The sequence below is a fragment of the Littorina saxatilis genome, linkage group LG12 (assembly GCF_037325665.1).
Source record: "Littorina saxatilis isolate snail1 linkage group LG12, US_GU_Lsax_2.0, whole genome shotgun sequence".
Classification (NCBI taxonomy): domain Eukaryota; kingdom Metazoa; phylum Mollusca; class Gastropoda; order Littorinimorpha; family Littorinidae; genus Littorina; species Littorina saxatilis.
The window spans coordinates 27,699,466-27,717,798 of NC_090256.1; the positions used below are offsets into that span (position 1 = coordinate 27,699,466).

General features: G+C 39.7%; 1 protein-coding gene across 1 annotated transcript in view; it reads left to right on the forward strand.

Annotated features, from left to right (window-relative positions):
* The first annotated feature begins 147 nt into the window (after positions 1–147).
* The window catches only part of LOC138981648 (NADH-ubiquinone oxidoreductase 75 kDa subunit, mitochondrial-like), a 36,280-nt gene continuing 18,094 nt past the window's right edge, over positions 148–18,333 (forward strand). The window contains exons 1-11 of the mRNA XM_070354643.1: positions 148–204; positions 477–549; positions 2,813–2,913; positions 3,257–3,364; positions 5,301–5,377; positions 7,048–7,129; positions 7,622–7,686; positions 8,265–8,342; positions 11,368–11,553; positions 13,137–13,236; positions 13,622–13,771. Coding sequence (XP_070210744.1) covers positions 489–549; positions 2,813–2,913; positions 3,257–3,364; positions 5,301–5,377; positions 7,048–7,129; positions 7,622–7,686; positions 8,265–8,342; positions 11,368–11,553; positions 13,137–13,236; positions 13,622–13,771 — 1,008 coding nt within the window. The 5' untranslated portion in view covers positions 148–204; positions 477–488. The remainder of the gene's footprint in view (positions 205–476; positions 550–2,812; positions 2,914–3,256; positions 3,365–5,300; positions 5,378–7,047; positions 7,130–7,621; positions 7,687–8,264; positions 8,343–11,367; positions 11,554–13,136; positions 13,237–13,621; positions 13,772–18,333) is intronic.

Genomic DNA, 18,333 nt, shown 5'->3' on the forward strand with positions numbered 1-18,333 from the left:
TAAAAGGAGTAAAATACTGACACTAAACAATACTTTTATAATATTGGCTTGCACGGTTTTTGAGATAATTCTTGCTACTTTTCTTTTTCTCTCTCAAATAACTAGAGAAAAAAATGTTTGTACCATCTCTTTCCCGTGAGAGCAAAAATCACCGGAAGTAAGCGGTCTGCAAGGTTTTCGTAAACGCAGAAGGTCGGACTCTAGGTGAGACAGACAAACAAATAGTTATCATGCTGCACATGCATCAGATTATTTCAATGCATCGTTTCAGATCGTTGATTTAAACAGTCACTTTATAAGCGAATAATTGTTGGACTTGTGTAAGACTTCTGATCACTAAATGGGTTGGAAACAGTTGCAACCTCAACTTCTCGCTTCTTGGCAGCCAGACACCTCTCCAATCCAACTGATTCTAGTTTTGCTTTACAATCAGAGACACGGACACATATTTATTTTGTCACTGTGTATGCTTACAGGTAGATTCAGCTATGTTGCGGCTGTGGCCACTGCGACAGGTTGTGTCTTCGGCAGGAGCACGGTTTATTCCAGGTAAGTTTATGTAGTAAACATGTAGTACTTAGCACTAGCAGTTGCAGAGATTACCTAATAACGAGTGTTAACTGTTATATTTAAACATTACCAGTGATGTTCCCAGACTAAGAGGACATTAGGTCAGTTAATCTGGACTGATCATATGTAGGTAATGTTTAACTTTAGCGTTGTAAATTCATAGCCCATAATGATAATCTAGTGGCATTTTTTAACTTATTTTTGATACAACGGCAAGTGCAAGTCCCTTTTATCAAACAAAGAATATTTATGATGAAATTAATAAGACGGATTGAGCTTTAAACTTAAGCATAATTAATTAATTTGGTCATTTCAAGGACGAAAATGATGAGAAAATGCATACGACGATACGTAATATCGACAGTTGCCTCCCCTCCTTGGAAAACATTGCTTTGCCGATGTTTTGCTTCTAGAACCCATGTAAACCAAAGGCATCTATACCGTTCATTCCGTGACTTCAAAGGTATCTAAGATGACTTGTTATGCTTACAACTAATACAAGAGCAGGTTCTGCAATATTAGAGGCTTAATGAGATCCGACACCGATACATGCACAGCCTGGCTTGGACTTTACAGTTGCTTTTTTTCTGCTGAAAGTGATATATGAAGAAGTCACTGAGACAAACTTATTTTTCAAAATTCTTTGTCAGTTCTTAAAAATGTAACCACGTCGGACATCAGACATACATGGATATTTTTTCCAAATGTCCTATACATTTTTCATGCAAGAGGACATGTGTCCTATAGTGGAAATGTGGGCATCCACCAGAAAGAGAAAGGAACAGTCACAGTGAACTGTCGTCATTTGCTCAGAGACGGAACAACACGTTTTTATTACTTTGATTTGTTCTGTTACCTTTTTGCCAAGAACATTATTTTATTTGTTCTGTTACCTTTGTGACAAGAAACTAGTCAAGTTTAAAGAGACCAAAAAGCAATGTACTCACGTTAAAATGACGAACACGGAACGAATAACAGCGACGTTTCGACCTAAGGGTCTTCTTCAGGCACAAAAACACAAAAATACACACACAAAAAGTCAAGTTTAATTAAATTGACGTTTTGTTTCGAAAAAAAAAGTCCTATTGATTTATTTTTGTTCAGGACATTTGTCCCATCACTTTTGCATTGTCCAGGACATTTGTCCTATGCCACCTCTCATGGATGTGAGCCCCTGGTAACAATGTTTTAGGTGACCTGATGCTTCGCATTATGACGTCTTCACTACCTTTTATCAACTTATGGCGTAAGAGATGTCAGTTTGGAATACAGGGTCAAGAAGAGAAGTCTTGGTTTGTTAAGTCGATGTCGTTTGTCAATGAATCGCAGTGGATTCTGAGCTATGAATTTACAATGCTAAAGGACTAAGGACATTGCCATTTTATTGACTAATACTATTAGTAATAGCGACCAGATTTGATAGAATACAGCCATGAAGTGATAAACATTAAAATAAAACCCATTCAATGTGAGGTCTCAGATCCTTGGTGTGTATATTGTGCCTGTCTTTTTCCCTTGGACCGGCTTTTTCATTGACTAACAAGTCTTCCATTCCTCAAGACATGTTTTTTGTAGTGGCATGCAGAATAGCAAAGTACCTCCACTCTCGAGCATTAAATTTGTTTGTGCAAGCATTTTGTTTATCTCTTGAACTAGGTTCTCACAAGAGTGTGAGAGAGAGCTTGCTGACAGTTTGTTGCAGCTGTGAGTTAGCAAGGACTTGTGGATGATAGCTGCAGGAACAACAGAAGTGCTGGAGAATATCAATGTAATTTTAAATTATGGCTAGCCTTTTTTTTAAGAACTTGGAAGAAGATGTGTGTGAAACTGGGAATGGAGATCACTTCTTTCCCCATAGACAAAGTGATGTAAGATGAACGGCTGTACTTCTCAACTGATGAGAAAGTAGGACTAGGAGAGAAGACGGAATCAAATCTACTCTTATAAGCAGTCGTGATAATCCCAAAAGTAATAATGTTGAGGAAAATTAAAGACAGTTTGGACAAAATACAATACTTGAAGCAGAGGCTTTAAGTTTAAAGTGCCCTTTTTTTAAAGTTTTTTCTATGTTATACGTTACATTCCTGTTTTCGTTTGTCAATATATGTCATAGGCGCTTTCGTTACTTCATTATGTAATGCAACTTTCTTGATGGTTCTCACAGGTCACATTAAAGTTTAAAACTGAAACTAGTGCATCAATCGACAATGTGTTTGATCGTGTGAACTTTCCGCTGTTTCAGCCTGCCAGAAGTCAACAGCACCAGAACCAGCACCTGAACTGGTAGAAGTGTTTGTCAACGATAAACAGGTGTTTGTGGAACCAGGAACAACAGTACTTCAGGTTGGTGTTCTTAGAATTAATCTGGAGGGGCATTTGAATTTTCCAATTACAATCATTTGAAATTAAAAATGGGAAAAAAAGACAAATGAATTTGGGTTTTAGTGTTTAGTTTGAATAAGAAAATAGAAGAACTTGCTTGATATATACCTTAATATACCCTGTGCTTAATTCTGGAATCAGAAAAAAAACCTGTGTACTGAACTTACACTTACAAAATCACAAAATGAGTTCTTTCTTCTGTCTGTGTTTGTGTGTATTTGAACTGAAAACTGCAAGTTTACTGTGCTTCACTGTGCTTTTTATGTAAACATAAATCAAGGCTTGGTCTTTTTCTCTCATTTAGGCATGTGCCGTTGCTGGAATCGAAATTCCCCGATTCTGTTACCATGAGAGACTGTCCATTGCTGGCAACTGCCGCATGTGTCTCGTGGAGGTGGAGAGGTCAGCAAAGGTCAGTATGCTCTTCTCCTACTCTCCTGCAACTTTGAAGTTGAACCATGCTTTGTAATACTAAAGGCAGTTTTAAATTTAATTCAGTGGTAGCTGTTTTTAAGTTATCTGCAATGGACCTCTCCGATCTGGTTATGTCTGTTAGGCAAACTCGAAGGATACTCATGACCTTGCTGCGCAGCCAATCAATCACCTCACATGATGAAAATGAATACGCGCTTTGAACTTCGGATAAGGCGCTATATAAATACCCGTTATTATTATTAGCATTGCCACATCGCCCAGCGTCAACTGAGGACACAGTGAAAAGGCATTTGTTTTTCACTTTGAGTGAAAAATAATTGGCATAATTGATGTTTGTGAGTCACATATTATGTATCAAATAAAAAAGGAATGAATAAAGAAATGATTCAAAAACAAAGTTTACTGTATGAAATTAATAAAAGATGTGTTTTGGAATATTTTGAGTGTGAAAGTGCCTGTTTGTCTTCACTGCCTCTCGCGGCCATTTTCGCGTCACTCTTAGCAGACGACCAGTTCATGTCAAACTGCTCGGAATACCGTAATTTTCATTGGAGGGCTGTGATATTTTGCAACCAATCAGAGAAAGCCTTACATCTTTCCCATACAAAAAAACGCGAACCACCGGAAGCTACATCTCCGTCAGCATGTCGGTGAATATTACTCGTGTGAGTTTCACTAAAATTTGGTCTGAAAACTTCCATCGGCATACACGGTTAAAATGCAGTTTATAAAACATTAACTTCTGTTTCATTTTAGCCAAAAATCAAAAGAATCGAGCGAGAAATGACTTATTCCCAACGATTATGCTGCGCAAAACTGGACCCGAAAAATGCGAAACTCGGTCGATCAAAAGCCTGAAGAGGTTGCGATCTCGGCTCGCTCAAAGCAAAGTGATTTCGAACTAAAATGACCATATCTCGAGAACTACTGCACCGATTTAAATAAAACAAATTGCTATGTGCTCAGAATGTTAATCTCTTTAAAATGGTGTGTTTCTTGTCATTTAACCATTAATTTCAAAATTTCATGTCATTGCCACAGCAATCATGTAGCTACTAGCTTTGTCCTCAAATGACGCCCAAAATTTCTCAACTAAAATGACCATATCTCGAGAACTACTGCACCGATTTAAATAAAACAAATTGCTATGTGCTCAGAATTTTGATCTCTTTAAAATGGTGTGTTTCTTGTCATTCAACCATTAATTTCAAAATTTCATGTGTCCTTGCTATTATTATTATAATACATTCCGACGAAATATTCTCAGACAATGAGCAAAGCTGAAAAAGCATTTCCACTATATACTTTACATTTTCTTGGCTAAGAAAGAGAGGCAGATTCAGAATCAGCGTCAAATAAACTATGCACACAAACAAACTCTTGCAACAACTGTCGCACCCCAACTGAGGCATTCATCCCGGAGTCAATAATTTTCTGGCACAGTTGAGAAAGGAAGTGACTTCAAAGTGCATTTTACACAAAATAAGTGACATAAGTTTACTTGATTCTTCATTACTTAAATTACACAATTTTATACTAAAGCAAGCTGGTCAGCATAACACAGAGAAAGTGGGTGGTGCCTATTCAGAGCTGTCTAGAGGCTGTCATTTTCGTGTGACTTCTTCTTCTTCAGCGTTCGATGATGGTTGTGTCTAAATTCGTTGGCCCGTGATGTTGACAAAGTGGGCTGTATTTTTTGTGACAAATGTAAGAAGTTGAACTTGTAGTGTGACAATGACATGAGTATATTTTGATTCAGACTATAATGTTTGATGCTCACATGTCAAATGGGTTTAGTTCTGCAATGCTCTGAAGCCTGAAGGTATGTGCGATCACATTTTTGTTACACAAAATACCCAAGGAGACTTTTCTATGGATAAATACATTGTTTGTTTTGGTTTGTGTGTCTGCAGCCTATTGCATCATGTGCTATGCCTGTGATGAAGGGAATGAAAGTCAAAACCGACTCTCCTGTGACAAAGAAAGCCAGGTGAGATTGCTCATATATATTTAGTCAGGAAGCTTTAGATTAACACACGGATGTGGTTTGGTGTCTGCCGTCAGTAAAATGCCAAATGGTTTTCAATTACAGTAAAACCTGTCTCTAACGGACACCCTTTGGGAATGGTAATACTAATAGTGTCCCTATTAGACGGGTGTCCCTTCTTCACAGGTGGAGGGGCCGGGGCAATATTTTACAAAGAGCACGTAAAATGAACAAGACACTTTTTGTCAGTCCTGAAGTATGTATTTATTGGATTGAACATGAGACTCACTGAAAATGTGAGTAAACAAATGATACATGTAGCAAACAACAACAACATCCCCCCCCCCCCCCCCCCCCCCCCACCTACCCCGTTCCCTACACACACTGTGCATTCAAACTTACGCAAGTCGGACGTCACAAAGCTAAAAATAGCTGACTCTTCATCAGTCATTCAACGGGAAATTCCGCAGTGTGTCTCGACCAAATTGGGTCAGCTCTTGTTTCATTCAGTTTTTCTAGTCTCAGCATAAATGCATGGAACAAAAATTTAGCTGTGTTAACTATTGTTTCCTTCGAACGATTGCTTACAAAGAGAGAGAGATCATCACGTCTTCTTTTTCCGATTTGATCCTCGCGATCTGTGTTTTACCACATCCCATCTCCTTCGCCACATCTCGGCATGATTGGCCGCTATCTAGTTTTTTCAAGGCAGCGACACGCTGCTCTAAAGTCAACGCTTTTCTTTTTCCTGCTGGAGATTCCATTTTCAAACACAGTAGTCTACTGTTGCTTTTGGTTGTGACTGTATCCACAATGCGAAAAAGCGAAAGTGAGCGAAGCGAAAGTGAGCGAAGCGAAAGTGAGTGAGCGAAAGTGGGTCTCCATCTAAACAAGCCACTGATTGGTCAGAAAAGGGACAGGACAACCAATCAACAACCATTTGTGCTACGGCTACGGCTGCCGAGCACTGTCTGCATAACAGTCGAGTTTTCGAAGTTGCGTTTTTATGTACGTTGTGTCCGTTTGTGACAGTGTTTACACTTCCTACGGTCCGAAAAATCGTGTCCGCGTCCGTAAGTGGCAGGTGTCCGCCCGTTAAAGGTTAGTTATTGTTGAAATCGTGTTCGTGCCATGATAAACTGTCCGTATGTAGCAGGTGGCCGTTACAATAAGGGTCCGCTAGACTCAGGTTTTACTGTAGTGTCAACATTTTTTCCATCATATCAGCAGAAACTGCACACTTTTTTTAATGGTTGCCCTAGTTTACAGACACTGACCTTCTGACCCCGGGTGAATGACAGAGTTTTAGCTATGACAGTGTGAGACACACCCTTTGATGTTTGAGAGGAAACTGTCCGGTCAAAGAAGTAGAAACATGCATATCACTGGAGAGGGACTGTTCCCTTTCTTTGTATAGGGATGTGGGTACATCTGTACTCTTCTTTAGCCATACACAAGGCGATACCGGTCAATAGGACCCAGGGGTAAAAGTTGAGGGAAAAAAGTTGCTCCTTGTAGTCCCGAAAGTATGGTACTCATTTAGAAATTAGCCAGCTGTTAATGCAACTGTGAGCATGCTTATTTGAAAGCAGAGCCAACAGAAATTCGTGAATAACTTGAAAAGAATTAAACTCGGTGATTGTTTTACACTCCACCCCATATTTTGCAACCAGGGAGGGAGTGATGGAGTTTCTGCTGATGAACCACCCCCTGGATTGCCCCATCTGTGACCAGGGAGGAGAGTGTGATCTGCAGGTGATTTGTGTGTGACGATCATTCTCATTCAGTGTGGTGTGTCCTCATCGTTGCCATCATTCTCACCAGGCATGAGATTTGTATGTAAATTCACTATATTTCCATACATTTCAAAGCTACAGGGGAAAGGTTGTCATTTTTTTGTTAGTCAAATTCGCACTAGAACAGTAGAAGGCAAGTATGACCCATGGTTTTGATCTGTATAAGCAATTTCAGTAAAAATGGAGATTTCAAAATTCCATGTCTGATCATCATTGTCTTTAGCTAAGCTGCTTTGGTAGCAGTAGACCAGAGTTGTGCATCTATTCTACTATTTCACATACTATTTCCACTTGTTTCATGTATCTATATATAAGCATTCACACTTAAAGTGGATTTAAGGTAGTTCACCTGAAGAGGTTAAATACATGCTACTTGGACTTAATTGTGAGCATTTGCAGTCCATGCATACTTTACATGTAAAACTTATCATCTTCTTCGTATTTGTTGCAGGACCAGTCTATGAACTTTGGCAGTGATAAGAGCCGCTTTACAGACATTGCTTTTACGGGCAAGAGGTAAGAACATTGGGCATTGGTGTACTGTACATTGTATGCAAGGTTTATTTGTTTTCATGCATGTGAATGGAGTGAAAAGCATGTGCATTTTACAGCACATATGAAAGTCTCTGGAAGTGTTCTTTTCAGACCAAACATAGAGCTGATAATGCAGTGATGTGGGCATATATTCCCCCCACGGCAAGTTGAACTTTGCTGGGCGCTTAAAAATTGCAATTTTGTCGGCTTCTGAAGTACCATTTTGCGGATTTTAACAAGATGTTTGTTTACTTTTTACCTTTTTAAAAAAAATCTGCTGCTTGCCGACTTATTATATTGGTTTGACAAGCAATTTGTCTTGAGCCTTTCTCAGACAAGGGGAAACTATCAGTACGTTTTTGGACTAGTGGACTTTTCAATGGGCTGATAAATTGAATTCCTGTTGGGCTAGAATTTTTTTTAAAAAGTTTTGCATCCCGATAATATCAGTTCTGTTTAAATGTATTTATCCCAAGATTTGACTGTATTCAATCAAAGGTTCGGCTGTTTACAATGCCACGGTGAGGTGACATTGAACTTGTGTGTGTGTCTGCTTACAGGGCAGTGGAGGACAAGAATGTTGGTCCCCTGGTCAAGACCATCATGACCAGGTGTATTCACTGCACACGCTGCATCAGGTAAGTATCCTGTTTTTTGTGGAACTGGAATTCTTTTCAGCATGCTTTTAATCCTACAGGCAAATCCGGATAAGACGAAATTGAAGGGACCGAATTGTTATTGTGTCCTATCCGAAATTTCGACTTGGTCATAGTACAGTGGAACCCCTCTCTAGCGGCCTTGAAAATGTTGACAAAAATCAGTCCTTATGGAGGGGGGTCCTTACAGAGGGAGGGGGCGGGGCCACAAAGAAAGTCACCTCAGATTTTCAGAGAAGTTTGAGTTGCTGACGACCGTTTCCTCAAGTAAACTGCTTCGATTTCATGTTTGACATTGTCGATGGTGTCCACCAGTTCTGGTGCATGTTTCAATGCAAAAAGAGTTAGTTTCTGAGCAAGCATTTCTTTACAGCAGTCCCTGCAATGATGAAGGCCCTCCGAGAAAGAGAGTGAAAAATCGGCCACCGTTCTCAGCATCGCGTATCTGTGTGTAACCTCTTTCATTGACAAGATACTCTTGTTTCCCTGCAGCCTTGACCAGTGAGTCGGTTACCTAATCTGTGAACCCTTCAGTTGTGTTGCTTTGTCAAAAGTTAGACACAGTCAACTAGTTTTGCTCTGAGTGAACAGCGGTGCAGCTGGCCTCAATTAGCCGGTGACACCTCTCTGGCCACAGCACCAAACAGTACATGGCTGGGGAGAGAGAGAGAGAGAGAGGGGGGGGGGGGGGGGGGGTGGGGGGTAGCTGGCTAAACTCAGTGGGGTGTCCGGTGTCACTGAAGTCAGCAGGAAGAGCATTGGAGAGAAATAGAGAGGTGTACTCTTCCAAACAATTTCCAAAGATCAGTTGTAGGGCTTAGGGTAGTCAGTGAGGGAGAGTGAGAGCTGTTTGTGTACAGTCCGACTGAAGAGTGAAAAGTCACTGCCACAAGATCGGCATGCAGTCAATAAAGCCAGACAAGAAGAATGATTATGACATGCGGCTCTATCTGCTGGTTTTTTTAATTTTTTTTATTCAAACTGGTTTTCAACGCTTATTCTCACAAAGCATCTGCACACCTGCCTCTGCCTCTGTGCTGTGTTTGTGTGGCTGCTTTCGTATGATGTCAGTGCATGGTGAGTGCGTTCACTGCCTTGTCACCACTTCCCCACCTTTTTCAGAATGTTTTCTTGGAGTTGGATAATTCTCCTTACTCCTCGCCCCCTCCTTACTCCTCGTGGCGTCCGTGTAGAGAAGAAGGGAATAAGGTTACACAATGCGCTAGTGTGAGACGCCCAAGTTTCGTGTTTCGAGTTGCTGTAGTAAATATAGAGTAAACTTTGTCTTTGGGACTGACTTTCTGTTGTGTGCTATCCGTCTTTCGACTTACGTAAGAGAAATCCCATTTCGAGCTCAGGGTACTTTGTACACATAGATAAAGAGGGATAATTCCGGACCAGAATTTCTTTGTGTGCTAAGCGAATTTTTGACTTAACCGTTTGTGAGTTAGCTGGATTTGCCTGTAATTGTCTTTCTGTACTTTTCATTTCTTTCAATAGGAAGGTTTCCGCCAGTTATCTCTTTGAGGTTTTGGGTGCTTACAGAGTACCGTGCCCCTTGCGGGGGCATCAAACATCGAGGTCACAAGCAGGGTCAAGGGGAAGGTCAGCTGGGCGGACAGGAGACTATTGACAAATAGAATTCTGGAAGAGAATGTGAGAGAGTGAACACTCTTGCTTTTAGTGAGGCAAGCTAGCTTTCCACAAATGCTCCTTGTCCATTTGTTTCAGACACATCCCTCGCTATAATGTCACGTGGGAAAGTTTGACTTTACCCTTTTGGCGCCAGCCATTCTGAAATGCTGCATCTCCCAGTGCCAGGTGTTTTTTGCAGCTGCAGTGCTGCGCATCAGTCACTACATTAAAATGCTCATAACTTCCTTATTTCTTAACCAATTCTCTTACTGTTTTTTGCAAATTGTAGGAAATTGATTCAAGTTTTTATGTGTCTGGTTTGATTTTTACTTTGAAATTGTTTAATTTAAAAAAAAAAGATTATTATGTCACAAATTAAATAATACATACCAAATTCACACATCAACTCAACAGCACACATATACAGGGACAGAAGACAAACAAATGTTTATCAATTTTAATGTAGAAAGGCAGACTTACCAAATGAAGTGCAGGAAACAGCTATAATCGAAAGAATTTTGTCCAGCACAGACACAAAATAAATAAGGGTACACGTAGATATAGTGCCACGCCCCCTTCCTCCTCGTGTCAGTGACACTGACACTCTGCCACGCTGTCGGCGACCTCTCGCTCTCGTAGTGACATTTCTGTCACGTGCCCTGGCTGTCACTGCCTGTGCACTGCCAAACATATCATCACTGTCATCCTCAGCATCCACTCTGGATGCAGACGGCCGTTGGGAGGACTGCGAACGTCTCATATGAACTGCCATGTCAGTAGCTTCACTGTCAGACTCACTGTCATTGTCATTTGGCAACCAGCCTTGAAGCGTAGCATCATTGTAATCACCACATGGGTGCTCCTCATCTGATTCAATGTCCGTTTCGTTGCGCGAAACAAGGTTCAGTAGTCTCAAAACTTCAGTTGTTCCAAAGGTTGGGTGTTGTGAGCTATTCTGTGCCATGGTGCTAACACAGCAGATCGAAAGTGCTCCAAAAATTCGATACAAATAGACTCGCTGACTGCAGAAACAATGGCGGTGTGACAAGTTAGGGGAATCCCCGTGCCGTGTGCAACATTTGACCCTTACAGCCTCTTAAACAAAAGAGCTGTTGCTACAACTGTAAAGTCACGTGTACTCGTCGCAGAAATGCGACATCGGCGGTGAACCAAGCGGTCGCATTTATGCGACATCGGCGCCGAAAGGGTTAATAAAAGCAAGAGTGTTCACTCTTCACAACCCTATCTATTCCGAAATAACATTGTCTGGGTTTTTATTGGAGGCTAACGTTTACGTTACACTGTATACTCGAATGCTTCTGAAACGCATCAAAAAGATCCAGATAGTGAGTGAGTGAATGTTGTGGTCCAGGTTTGCCAGTGAGGTGGCAGGCGTGGAGGACCTGGGTACCACAGGGCGCGGCAACGAGATGCAGGTGGGAACGTACGTGGAGAAGATGCTGCAGTCTGAGCTGTCGGGCAACGTCATTGACCTGTGTCCAGTGGGTGCACTCACCTCAAAACCCTACGCCTTCACTGCCAGGCCATGGGAAACACGGTCAGTTGTTGACATAATTATACTTAAGTTCTGTAAAGGTACTACCCAGTCAGACCTGTTTACCCTTACTATTTTGGAGTAATTTATGACTATTTTTTCGATTTTGGGAAAAAAATACTCCATTTGAGTCCAGACGACGATTTTCAAATGTGCTTCAAATTAGGTTTGTGTTGCAAATGTTGGCGTTTGTAACCACAGGGTTACTATTTTGATCATCAGATTACTATAATTTGACTTGACCATTACTCTTGTCTAGTTTTTGGGTAAACAGGTCTGCCTAGTATTAGTCTCTTCAATTTTGATGAGTCCATTTTCATTTGGAATGCTATGATAAGGGTTCTTTATTAGTTAGACTCGTGCCTTGTTCATGGTTTAACTTTTACATCATCTATTTATGATGTATAACGGAGATGGTAAAGTCTGAATTATGTCAGATCAAGGTATTCTTGGTAAAAAAAGAAAGGAAGTGCAAAGTACAGAGAACAGTAGTGAGCAAGATCCGTGTGTAACCAGCCGCTTGGCACAGTTTTGAACAGGAGGAATAAAAACAAGTCGCGTAAGGCGAAATTACTACATTTAGTCAAGCTGTGGAACTCACAGAATGAAACTGAACGCACTGCATTTTTTCACAATGACCGTAGTCCGCCACTTGTGCAAAACGGAGTGAAACTGACGAGCCTGTTTAGCGCGGTAGTGGTTTCGCTGTGCTGCATAGCACGCTTTTCTGTACCTCTCTTCGTTTTAACTTTCTGAGCGTGTTTTTAATCCAAACATATATCTATATGTTTTTGGAATCAGGAACCGACAAGGAATAAGATGAAATTGTTTTTAAATCGATTTCGGAAATTTAATTTTGATCATAATTTTTATATTTTTAATTTTCAGAGATTGTTTTTAATCCAAATATAACATATTTATATGTTTTTGGAATCAGGAAATGATGTAGAATAAGATGAACGTAAATTTGGATCGTTTTATATATTAAAAAAAATTATTACAATTTTCAGATTTTTAATGACCAAAGTCATTAATTAATTTTTAAGCCACCAAGCTGAAATGCAATACCGAAGTCTGGCCTTCGTCAAAGATTGCTTTACAAAAATTTCAATCAATTTGATTGAAAAATGAGGGTGTGACAGTGCCGCCTCAACTTTTACAAAAAGCCGGATATGACGTCATCAAAGACATTTATCGAAAAAATGAAAAAAATGTCTGGGGATATCATACCCAGGAACTCTCATGTAAAATTTCATCAAGATCGGTCCAGTAGTTTACTCTGAATCGCTCTACACACACAGACACACATACACCACGACCCTCGTCTCGATTCCCCCTCTATGTAAAAATGAGCCGCTGACATGTCAAATAGTTGAAAATAACACTTGTGCAGCTTCTTTATAACTTCCAGATGTTCAGAGTAAAGTAAAAGGTAAAAGTACACTTGATAGGTGATGATTGTGATTATCATTTCTTCTGGGTTTTTAAAGAATTGACCTGTTGTGCTTTGATATGATACAGCACAGCATGGATTTCTTTGATGCTAAAAATAAGTAATGTGATGACAAATTGTATACATGTTGCAGGAAAATTGAGAGCATTGATGTAATGGATGCATTGGGCAGTAACATTGTGGTCAGCATGCGTACCAATGAGGTGATGAGGGTTCTGCCACGAGTGAATGAGGTAGGTTCTCACTCTCATTGCATGTCAGTTTTGAAGTTACTTCACTTGGCAGTTCAAGGGAAGCAACCCATTTGTCATTTGATCGACTTGGTCATTTAGATCTAAGGTTTTTCCCCCTCTGTCATCAAAGCTGGTAATAGAGTTTTAGGTGACTTACAAAGTTTGGTCTGCAATAGCACTACTGCACAAACTTTCTGGACAGCTGGCGCAATTGATATTTACATGTTCTACTAACAAGAAATCTTGCATTTTGAAAATGTTTCTCTCTGTCCCTTCCTAGTTTAAGTGTTTCTACTGCCCCGCCCCGCCCCGCCCCACCCCTTCCCCTCTCATTTCTCATGATAACGTATAGACCATGAGCATTGACATGATGGTGTTTTGACAGGACATCAACGAGGAATGGATCTCGGACAAAACTCGCTTTGCCTACGACGGTCTGAAGCGTCAGCGCCTGACCACGCCGTTTCTGAAGGATGCCAATGGACAGCTGATGCAGACCGACTGGGAGAGCGCCTTTCTAGCAATCGCAAGAAAGGTACAATGAAAACCCTCTTTTATGACCTCACAGATTCTTAGAAAGCCAGGTCTTAAAAAGGGAACAACAAATCTTTAAAAAAAAAACACCACAAAATCTAGGCTCTTACACACACAAAAAGGGGGGGGGGTTGCCGTTTAAAAGTCCCAGAATGTTTTGCTGAGGCACGGCATACATTTTTCAATCGCAGATATTTACTAAATTTCTTTTTCAAAAACTCTGGAATTGATGTCGACACGTCAAGCGATAACGGTGTACAGGGTTCGTACAGAGTCCTTGAACCCTGGAAAACTCCTTGAAAATTGGAAAACCTTTTCCAGGCCTTGAAAAGTGCTTGAAAATAGAGTTTTGTTAAATAGTCATTGAAAAGTACTTGATTTTTCCAAATTGTTGCCTATACATTTCGTCAGCAGCTTGTCTTATTTAAAAAAAAAAATGCAACCCCCTTTTTTTTCGTCAAATACAGTACACACATTTTGGGAGAATAAAAGACCGAGTGAAAACGAAAGCAGACGAACTATTACCAGTCACCCGTAGTTGCCTCCCTTCCCGGAAGTTGGCAAGGGAAACAACTACGGAATGACTAATAGTTTGCAGACTTGAAAAACTGAAGGTAAACTTGGCGCTTTGCATTAATTTGGGGAAAATCATGTCCTTGAAAAGCATTTATTTGGTCCTGGAAATGTCCTTGAAAACTCATTGAATTGTATCAGCTCTGCCCTGCAGGAACCCTGGGTGTATCAAACTGCTGTCTTTCAAGTAATCCAGCAAAGACTGCAGAACTTTTGAACAGCATTTTTGAAAACGATTTGAAAATTTCGTCATATCTTGCGTGCGACAAAATGTTCGGTAATTAACGGTTATTTTCTTTTAAAAACAAAATTTACATGTACAAAGATCTACTTCATCTACGGAACCACGTGACACATTCTGTGTTCAAAATTTGTGAAGAAATCATGAACCACGAATGCGCTATCAAGTGTTGAAATTATGTCGTCAACATCTTTTCAGATCTTGCGTGCGACACCATCTTGCGTTCAACATAAAATGTCACTACCTTATCGAGTTTAATGGGTAAAACTAACTATTTGTTGTCTTAGTTTAATCTTCTTAATTAAAAGCGTAATAAAACCGAACTTCCAAGATGAATTTTAATTGAGATTAGCGAAAGAGCGGGCACGCAAGTCGACCTTAAAGTAAAAGAATGATAACACGAGCGTTTGTCGTGTTGTCTTGCGTGCAACACATTGTCCAAAAAGGAAAATGTATATTTTTCTCAGACGTTTTTTAAGTTGAAACCTTGAAACTTCACACACATTTGGGGTTTAATCGCCCCCATGCATGGTAAAAGTCTTGTTGACCCTTGTCAGATTTCAAGGTCACGGCTGGGTCACATATGGTTCAGAAAACGGATGAAACATATTTTTTCAGAGATTTTTGAAGCTAGAACCTTCAAACTTCAAACAACGCTTTTGCTTAATGATTGTTCAACATGGAGAATTCAAGGTTGATCCTTGAGAAATGTGAAGGTCATAGCAGGGTCTCGTGTGGGTAAAACAAAAAACCATAACCTTTTTCTCAGAGTTTTTCAAAGCAAGAACCTTGAAAGTTCACATTTTTGGGCTTAATAGCCTCCATACACGGTTAAAGTCTTGTTGACCTTTGTCGAATCTCAAGGTCACATATGGGCAAATCAAAAACACGAAAATGCATCATTATCTCAGTTGTTTTTAAAGGGAGAGCCTTCAAACATCACACAACTCTCAATGATTCTCCGACTTAAAGAAGTTAAGGTAGATCCTTGTCACATGTCAAGGTCACAGAAAGGTCTCGTACGGGTAAAACAAACAAAACAAACAGATAATATTCATTTTTTCAGCTTTGTTGTTAGCTAGAATAGAGGCACATGCCACCATTCCATTCAACATGACTCATAGAAATGTATGATGTATGACGTAATTGCATTGTGTGTAATGACGCGGCTGCCTCTGTAGTTATTCCAGCCTTTGAAGAAATGGCGTTTTTCCTTGCTTGGACACATTTTTTAGAAAATATCCTTAAAGGATCTTTAACCTTACTGTGACCTTGGAATTTGATGAGGTTTAATTTAACTTGCGTAGTGTGCCAAGTTTCAAGGCCCTAGCTTCAAAAACATATGAGAAAACCTCATTGAAAAATGTATATGTTTGACCTCAACGCGACCCTGCTGTGACCTTGACTTTTTCAACCAGACTTTAATCGTGTGTGAACATTATACACTAGAACTGTGTGTATTTTCAAAGCTCGTGCTATAAACGCGCTGAATAAATTGAAAATATTCCACATTTGGACCAGATGTGACCCCGCTGTGACCTTGAACTTTGACAAAGATTAACCAGCAGGTCACTTTTAATGAGGTTTTATAAAAATGCTGAAAGTATGTGAAGTATGTAAAGTCTAACTGATCTAGTATTAAAACATGTAAGACGTGACAACGACAATTTTCCAGTTTGCAAAGGAAATTTAACCTCGCTGTGACCTTGAAATTCAATGTTGTTTAATGTGATGTGCACCATACCTGGAGGTCATTATACTTTGGTTGTGTGCCAAGTTTCAAAGCCCTAGCTTTAAAAACGTGCGAGATAACCTTAATGCTATGACTCAGTGCCGTTTTGAATGATATAACGAACAAAATTATCGTTATTTGTAAAATCATTTGGGTAAATTTATCTTTTCTTTTCGTAATTGGGTTCCAGCATCTGTTGTCTTAACAAAAATCCCAATATCAGTCGTGTTTGTCAACTTTTATTTTTTAGCCCCTTTGTCCGCTTTTCGTGCGCACTTTTTGGCAGTTAGTCATATGGTCACGGCTCAGAAATGGCGTCGAACTCCACCCTTGCCCCATTCAAACGCCCCACACGCTCAGTTATGGTTTATTCTACCTTTGAAAGTACTGACACGGGGTGCAGATATGAATACAGTTACTATTCTGGTAGAAACCGAAAGGTTTGATGACTTTGTTTTCGAGCAAGGCGCAATAGTAGAGTGAATTTACGTCGATTTTTGGGCCGGAAGTTGGGACACTTTTTTACTTGGTGTCGAAACGTCGTATTTGTGCGTACTACACACACTGCTTGGATAAGAACTTGATGGAGAGGGAAAGAGAAGGTGTTAGTTATTGTTTACATACTGCACGATAACCAGTACCTCACCCCAACAGTCGGCTGAGATCAAGGTTAGATCCAACGATGAGTATGTTACTTTTCGTGTTTGGAGTCACGTAGGCAGTTTTAGCTTTTGCCGCGCTTTTAATAATGATGACAGACGTTGAACTAAGCGATAAACTTGGACAAGAAAGAACAATCTACTACTTAAAACAAAAAATATGCACAAACACAGAAGACAAAGCAATGAAAATAAGTCTTAAGTTCGTTGTTGTGTACTTTCGTGTTACCGCGAAAAGTAACAACGTAAATCAAAGTTGTTTATCGACATGTTCCTGACTTCCAACGATGGAAACAACTGTTCTATCGTCTGCTACAAAGTTGCATTGACTGTCTCGAACTCAGAACTCAGTGTGGCATGGAGGAGATGGACGTAAACGGCCAAGATAAAAACCACTGGTTTTTCGTTGTATGTAACGTACTCACCTGCAGTTTGAAACACTGTTATTTTCACTAAATAACAACTTACTTCCTTTTTTTTTCATCTGAAAGTTAGAAGTGTTATTGTGATTTGTTTTGATAAAATTTGCATTTTTTAGGACAAAGATTTTTCTTTATTTTGATTTTTAAAGACATATGTTTGAGACGATTCAACCAATTTCCCAAGTTATTCAGCGTTCATGTCATTGCATGTGTTTTTTCTGGCCTTTTCTATAGTCTTTCCATACAGTTCACCCTGTGCTTTGTTTTCATGCCAATTTAATGAAATAAATTACAGGAAAAAGAAATATGTTTTTTTACATTGAGTGCGTTACTCACACCACTCGCACATCGTGAGAGGTAACACACTCCAATCGTTTGTAGAGTTATCTTGAAAATTATTTAAATCTTGCTGGAACAAAGTAAGGAATGAATCAAGTAAACAGAAAATGATGTCTGCGTTTATTGTTTTGAATTAGAGTGGGGTTTTTTAGGAACAGTGTTGAGTGTGTTACTCACACCACTCGCACATCGTGAGAGGTAACACACTCCAATCGTTTGTAGAGTTATCTTGAAAATTATTTAAATCTTGCTGGAACAAAGTAAGGAATGAATCAAGTAAACAGAAAATGATGTCTGCGTTTATTGTTTTGAATTAGAGTGGTTTTTTTTTAGGAACAGTGTTGAGTGTGTTACTCACACCACTCGCACTTCGTGAGAGGTAACACACTCCAATAGTTTGTACAGTTATCTTGAAAATTATTTAAATCTTGCTGGAACAAAGTAAGGAATGAATCAAGTAAACAGAAAATGATGTCTGCGTTTATTGTTTTGAATTAGAGTTTTTTTTTTAGGAACAGTGTTGAGTGTGTTACTCACACCACTCGCACATCGTGAGAGGTAACACACTCCAATCGTTTGTAGAGTTATCTTGAAAAT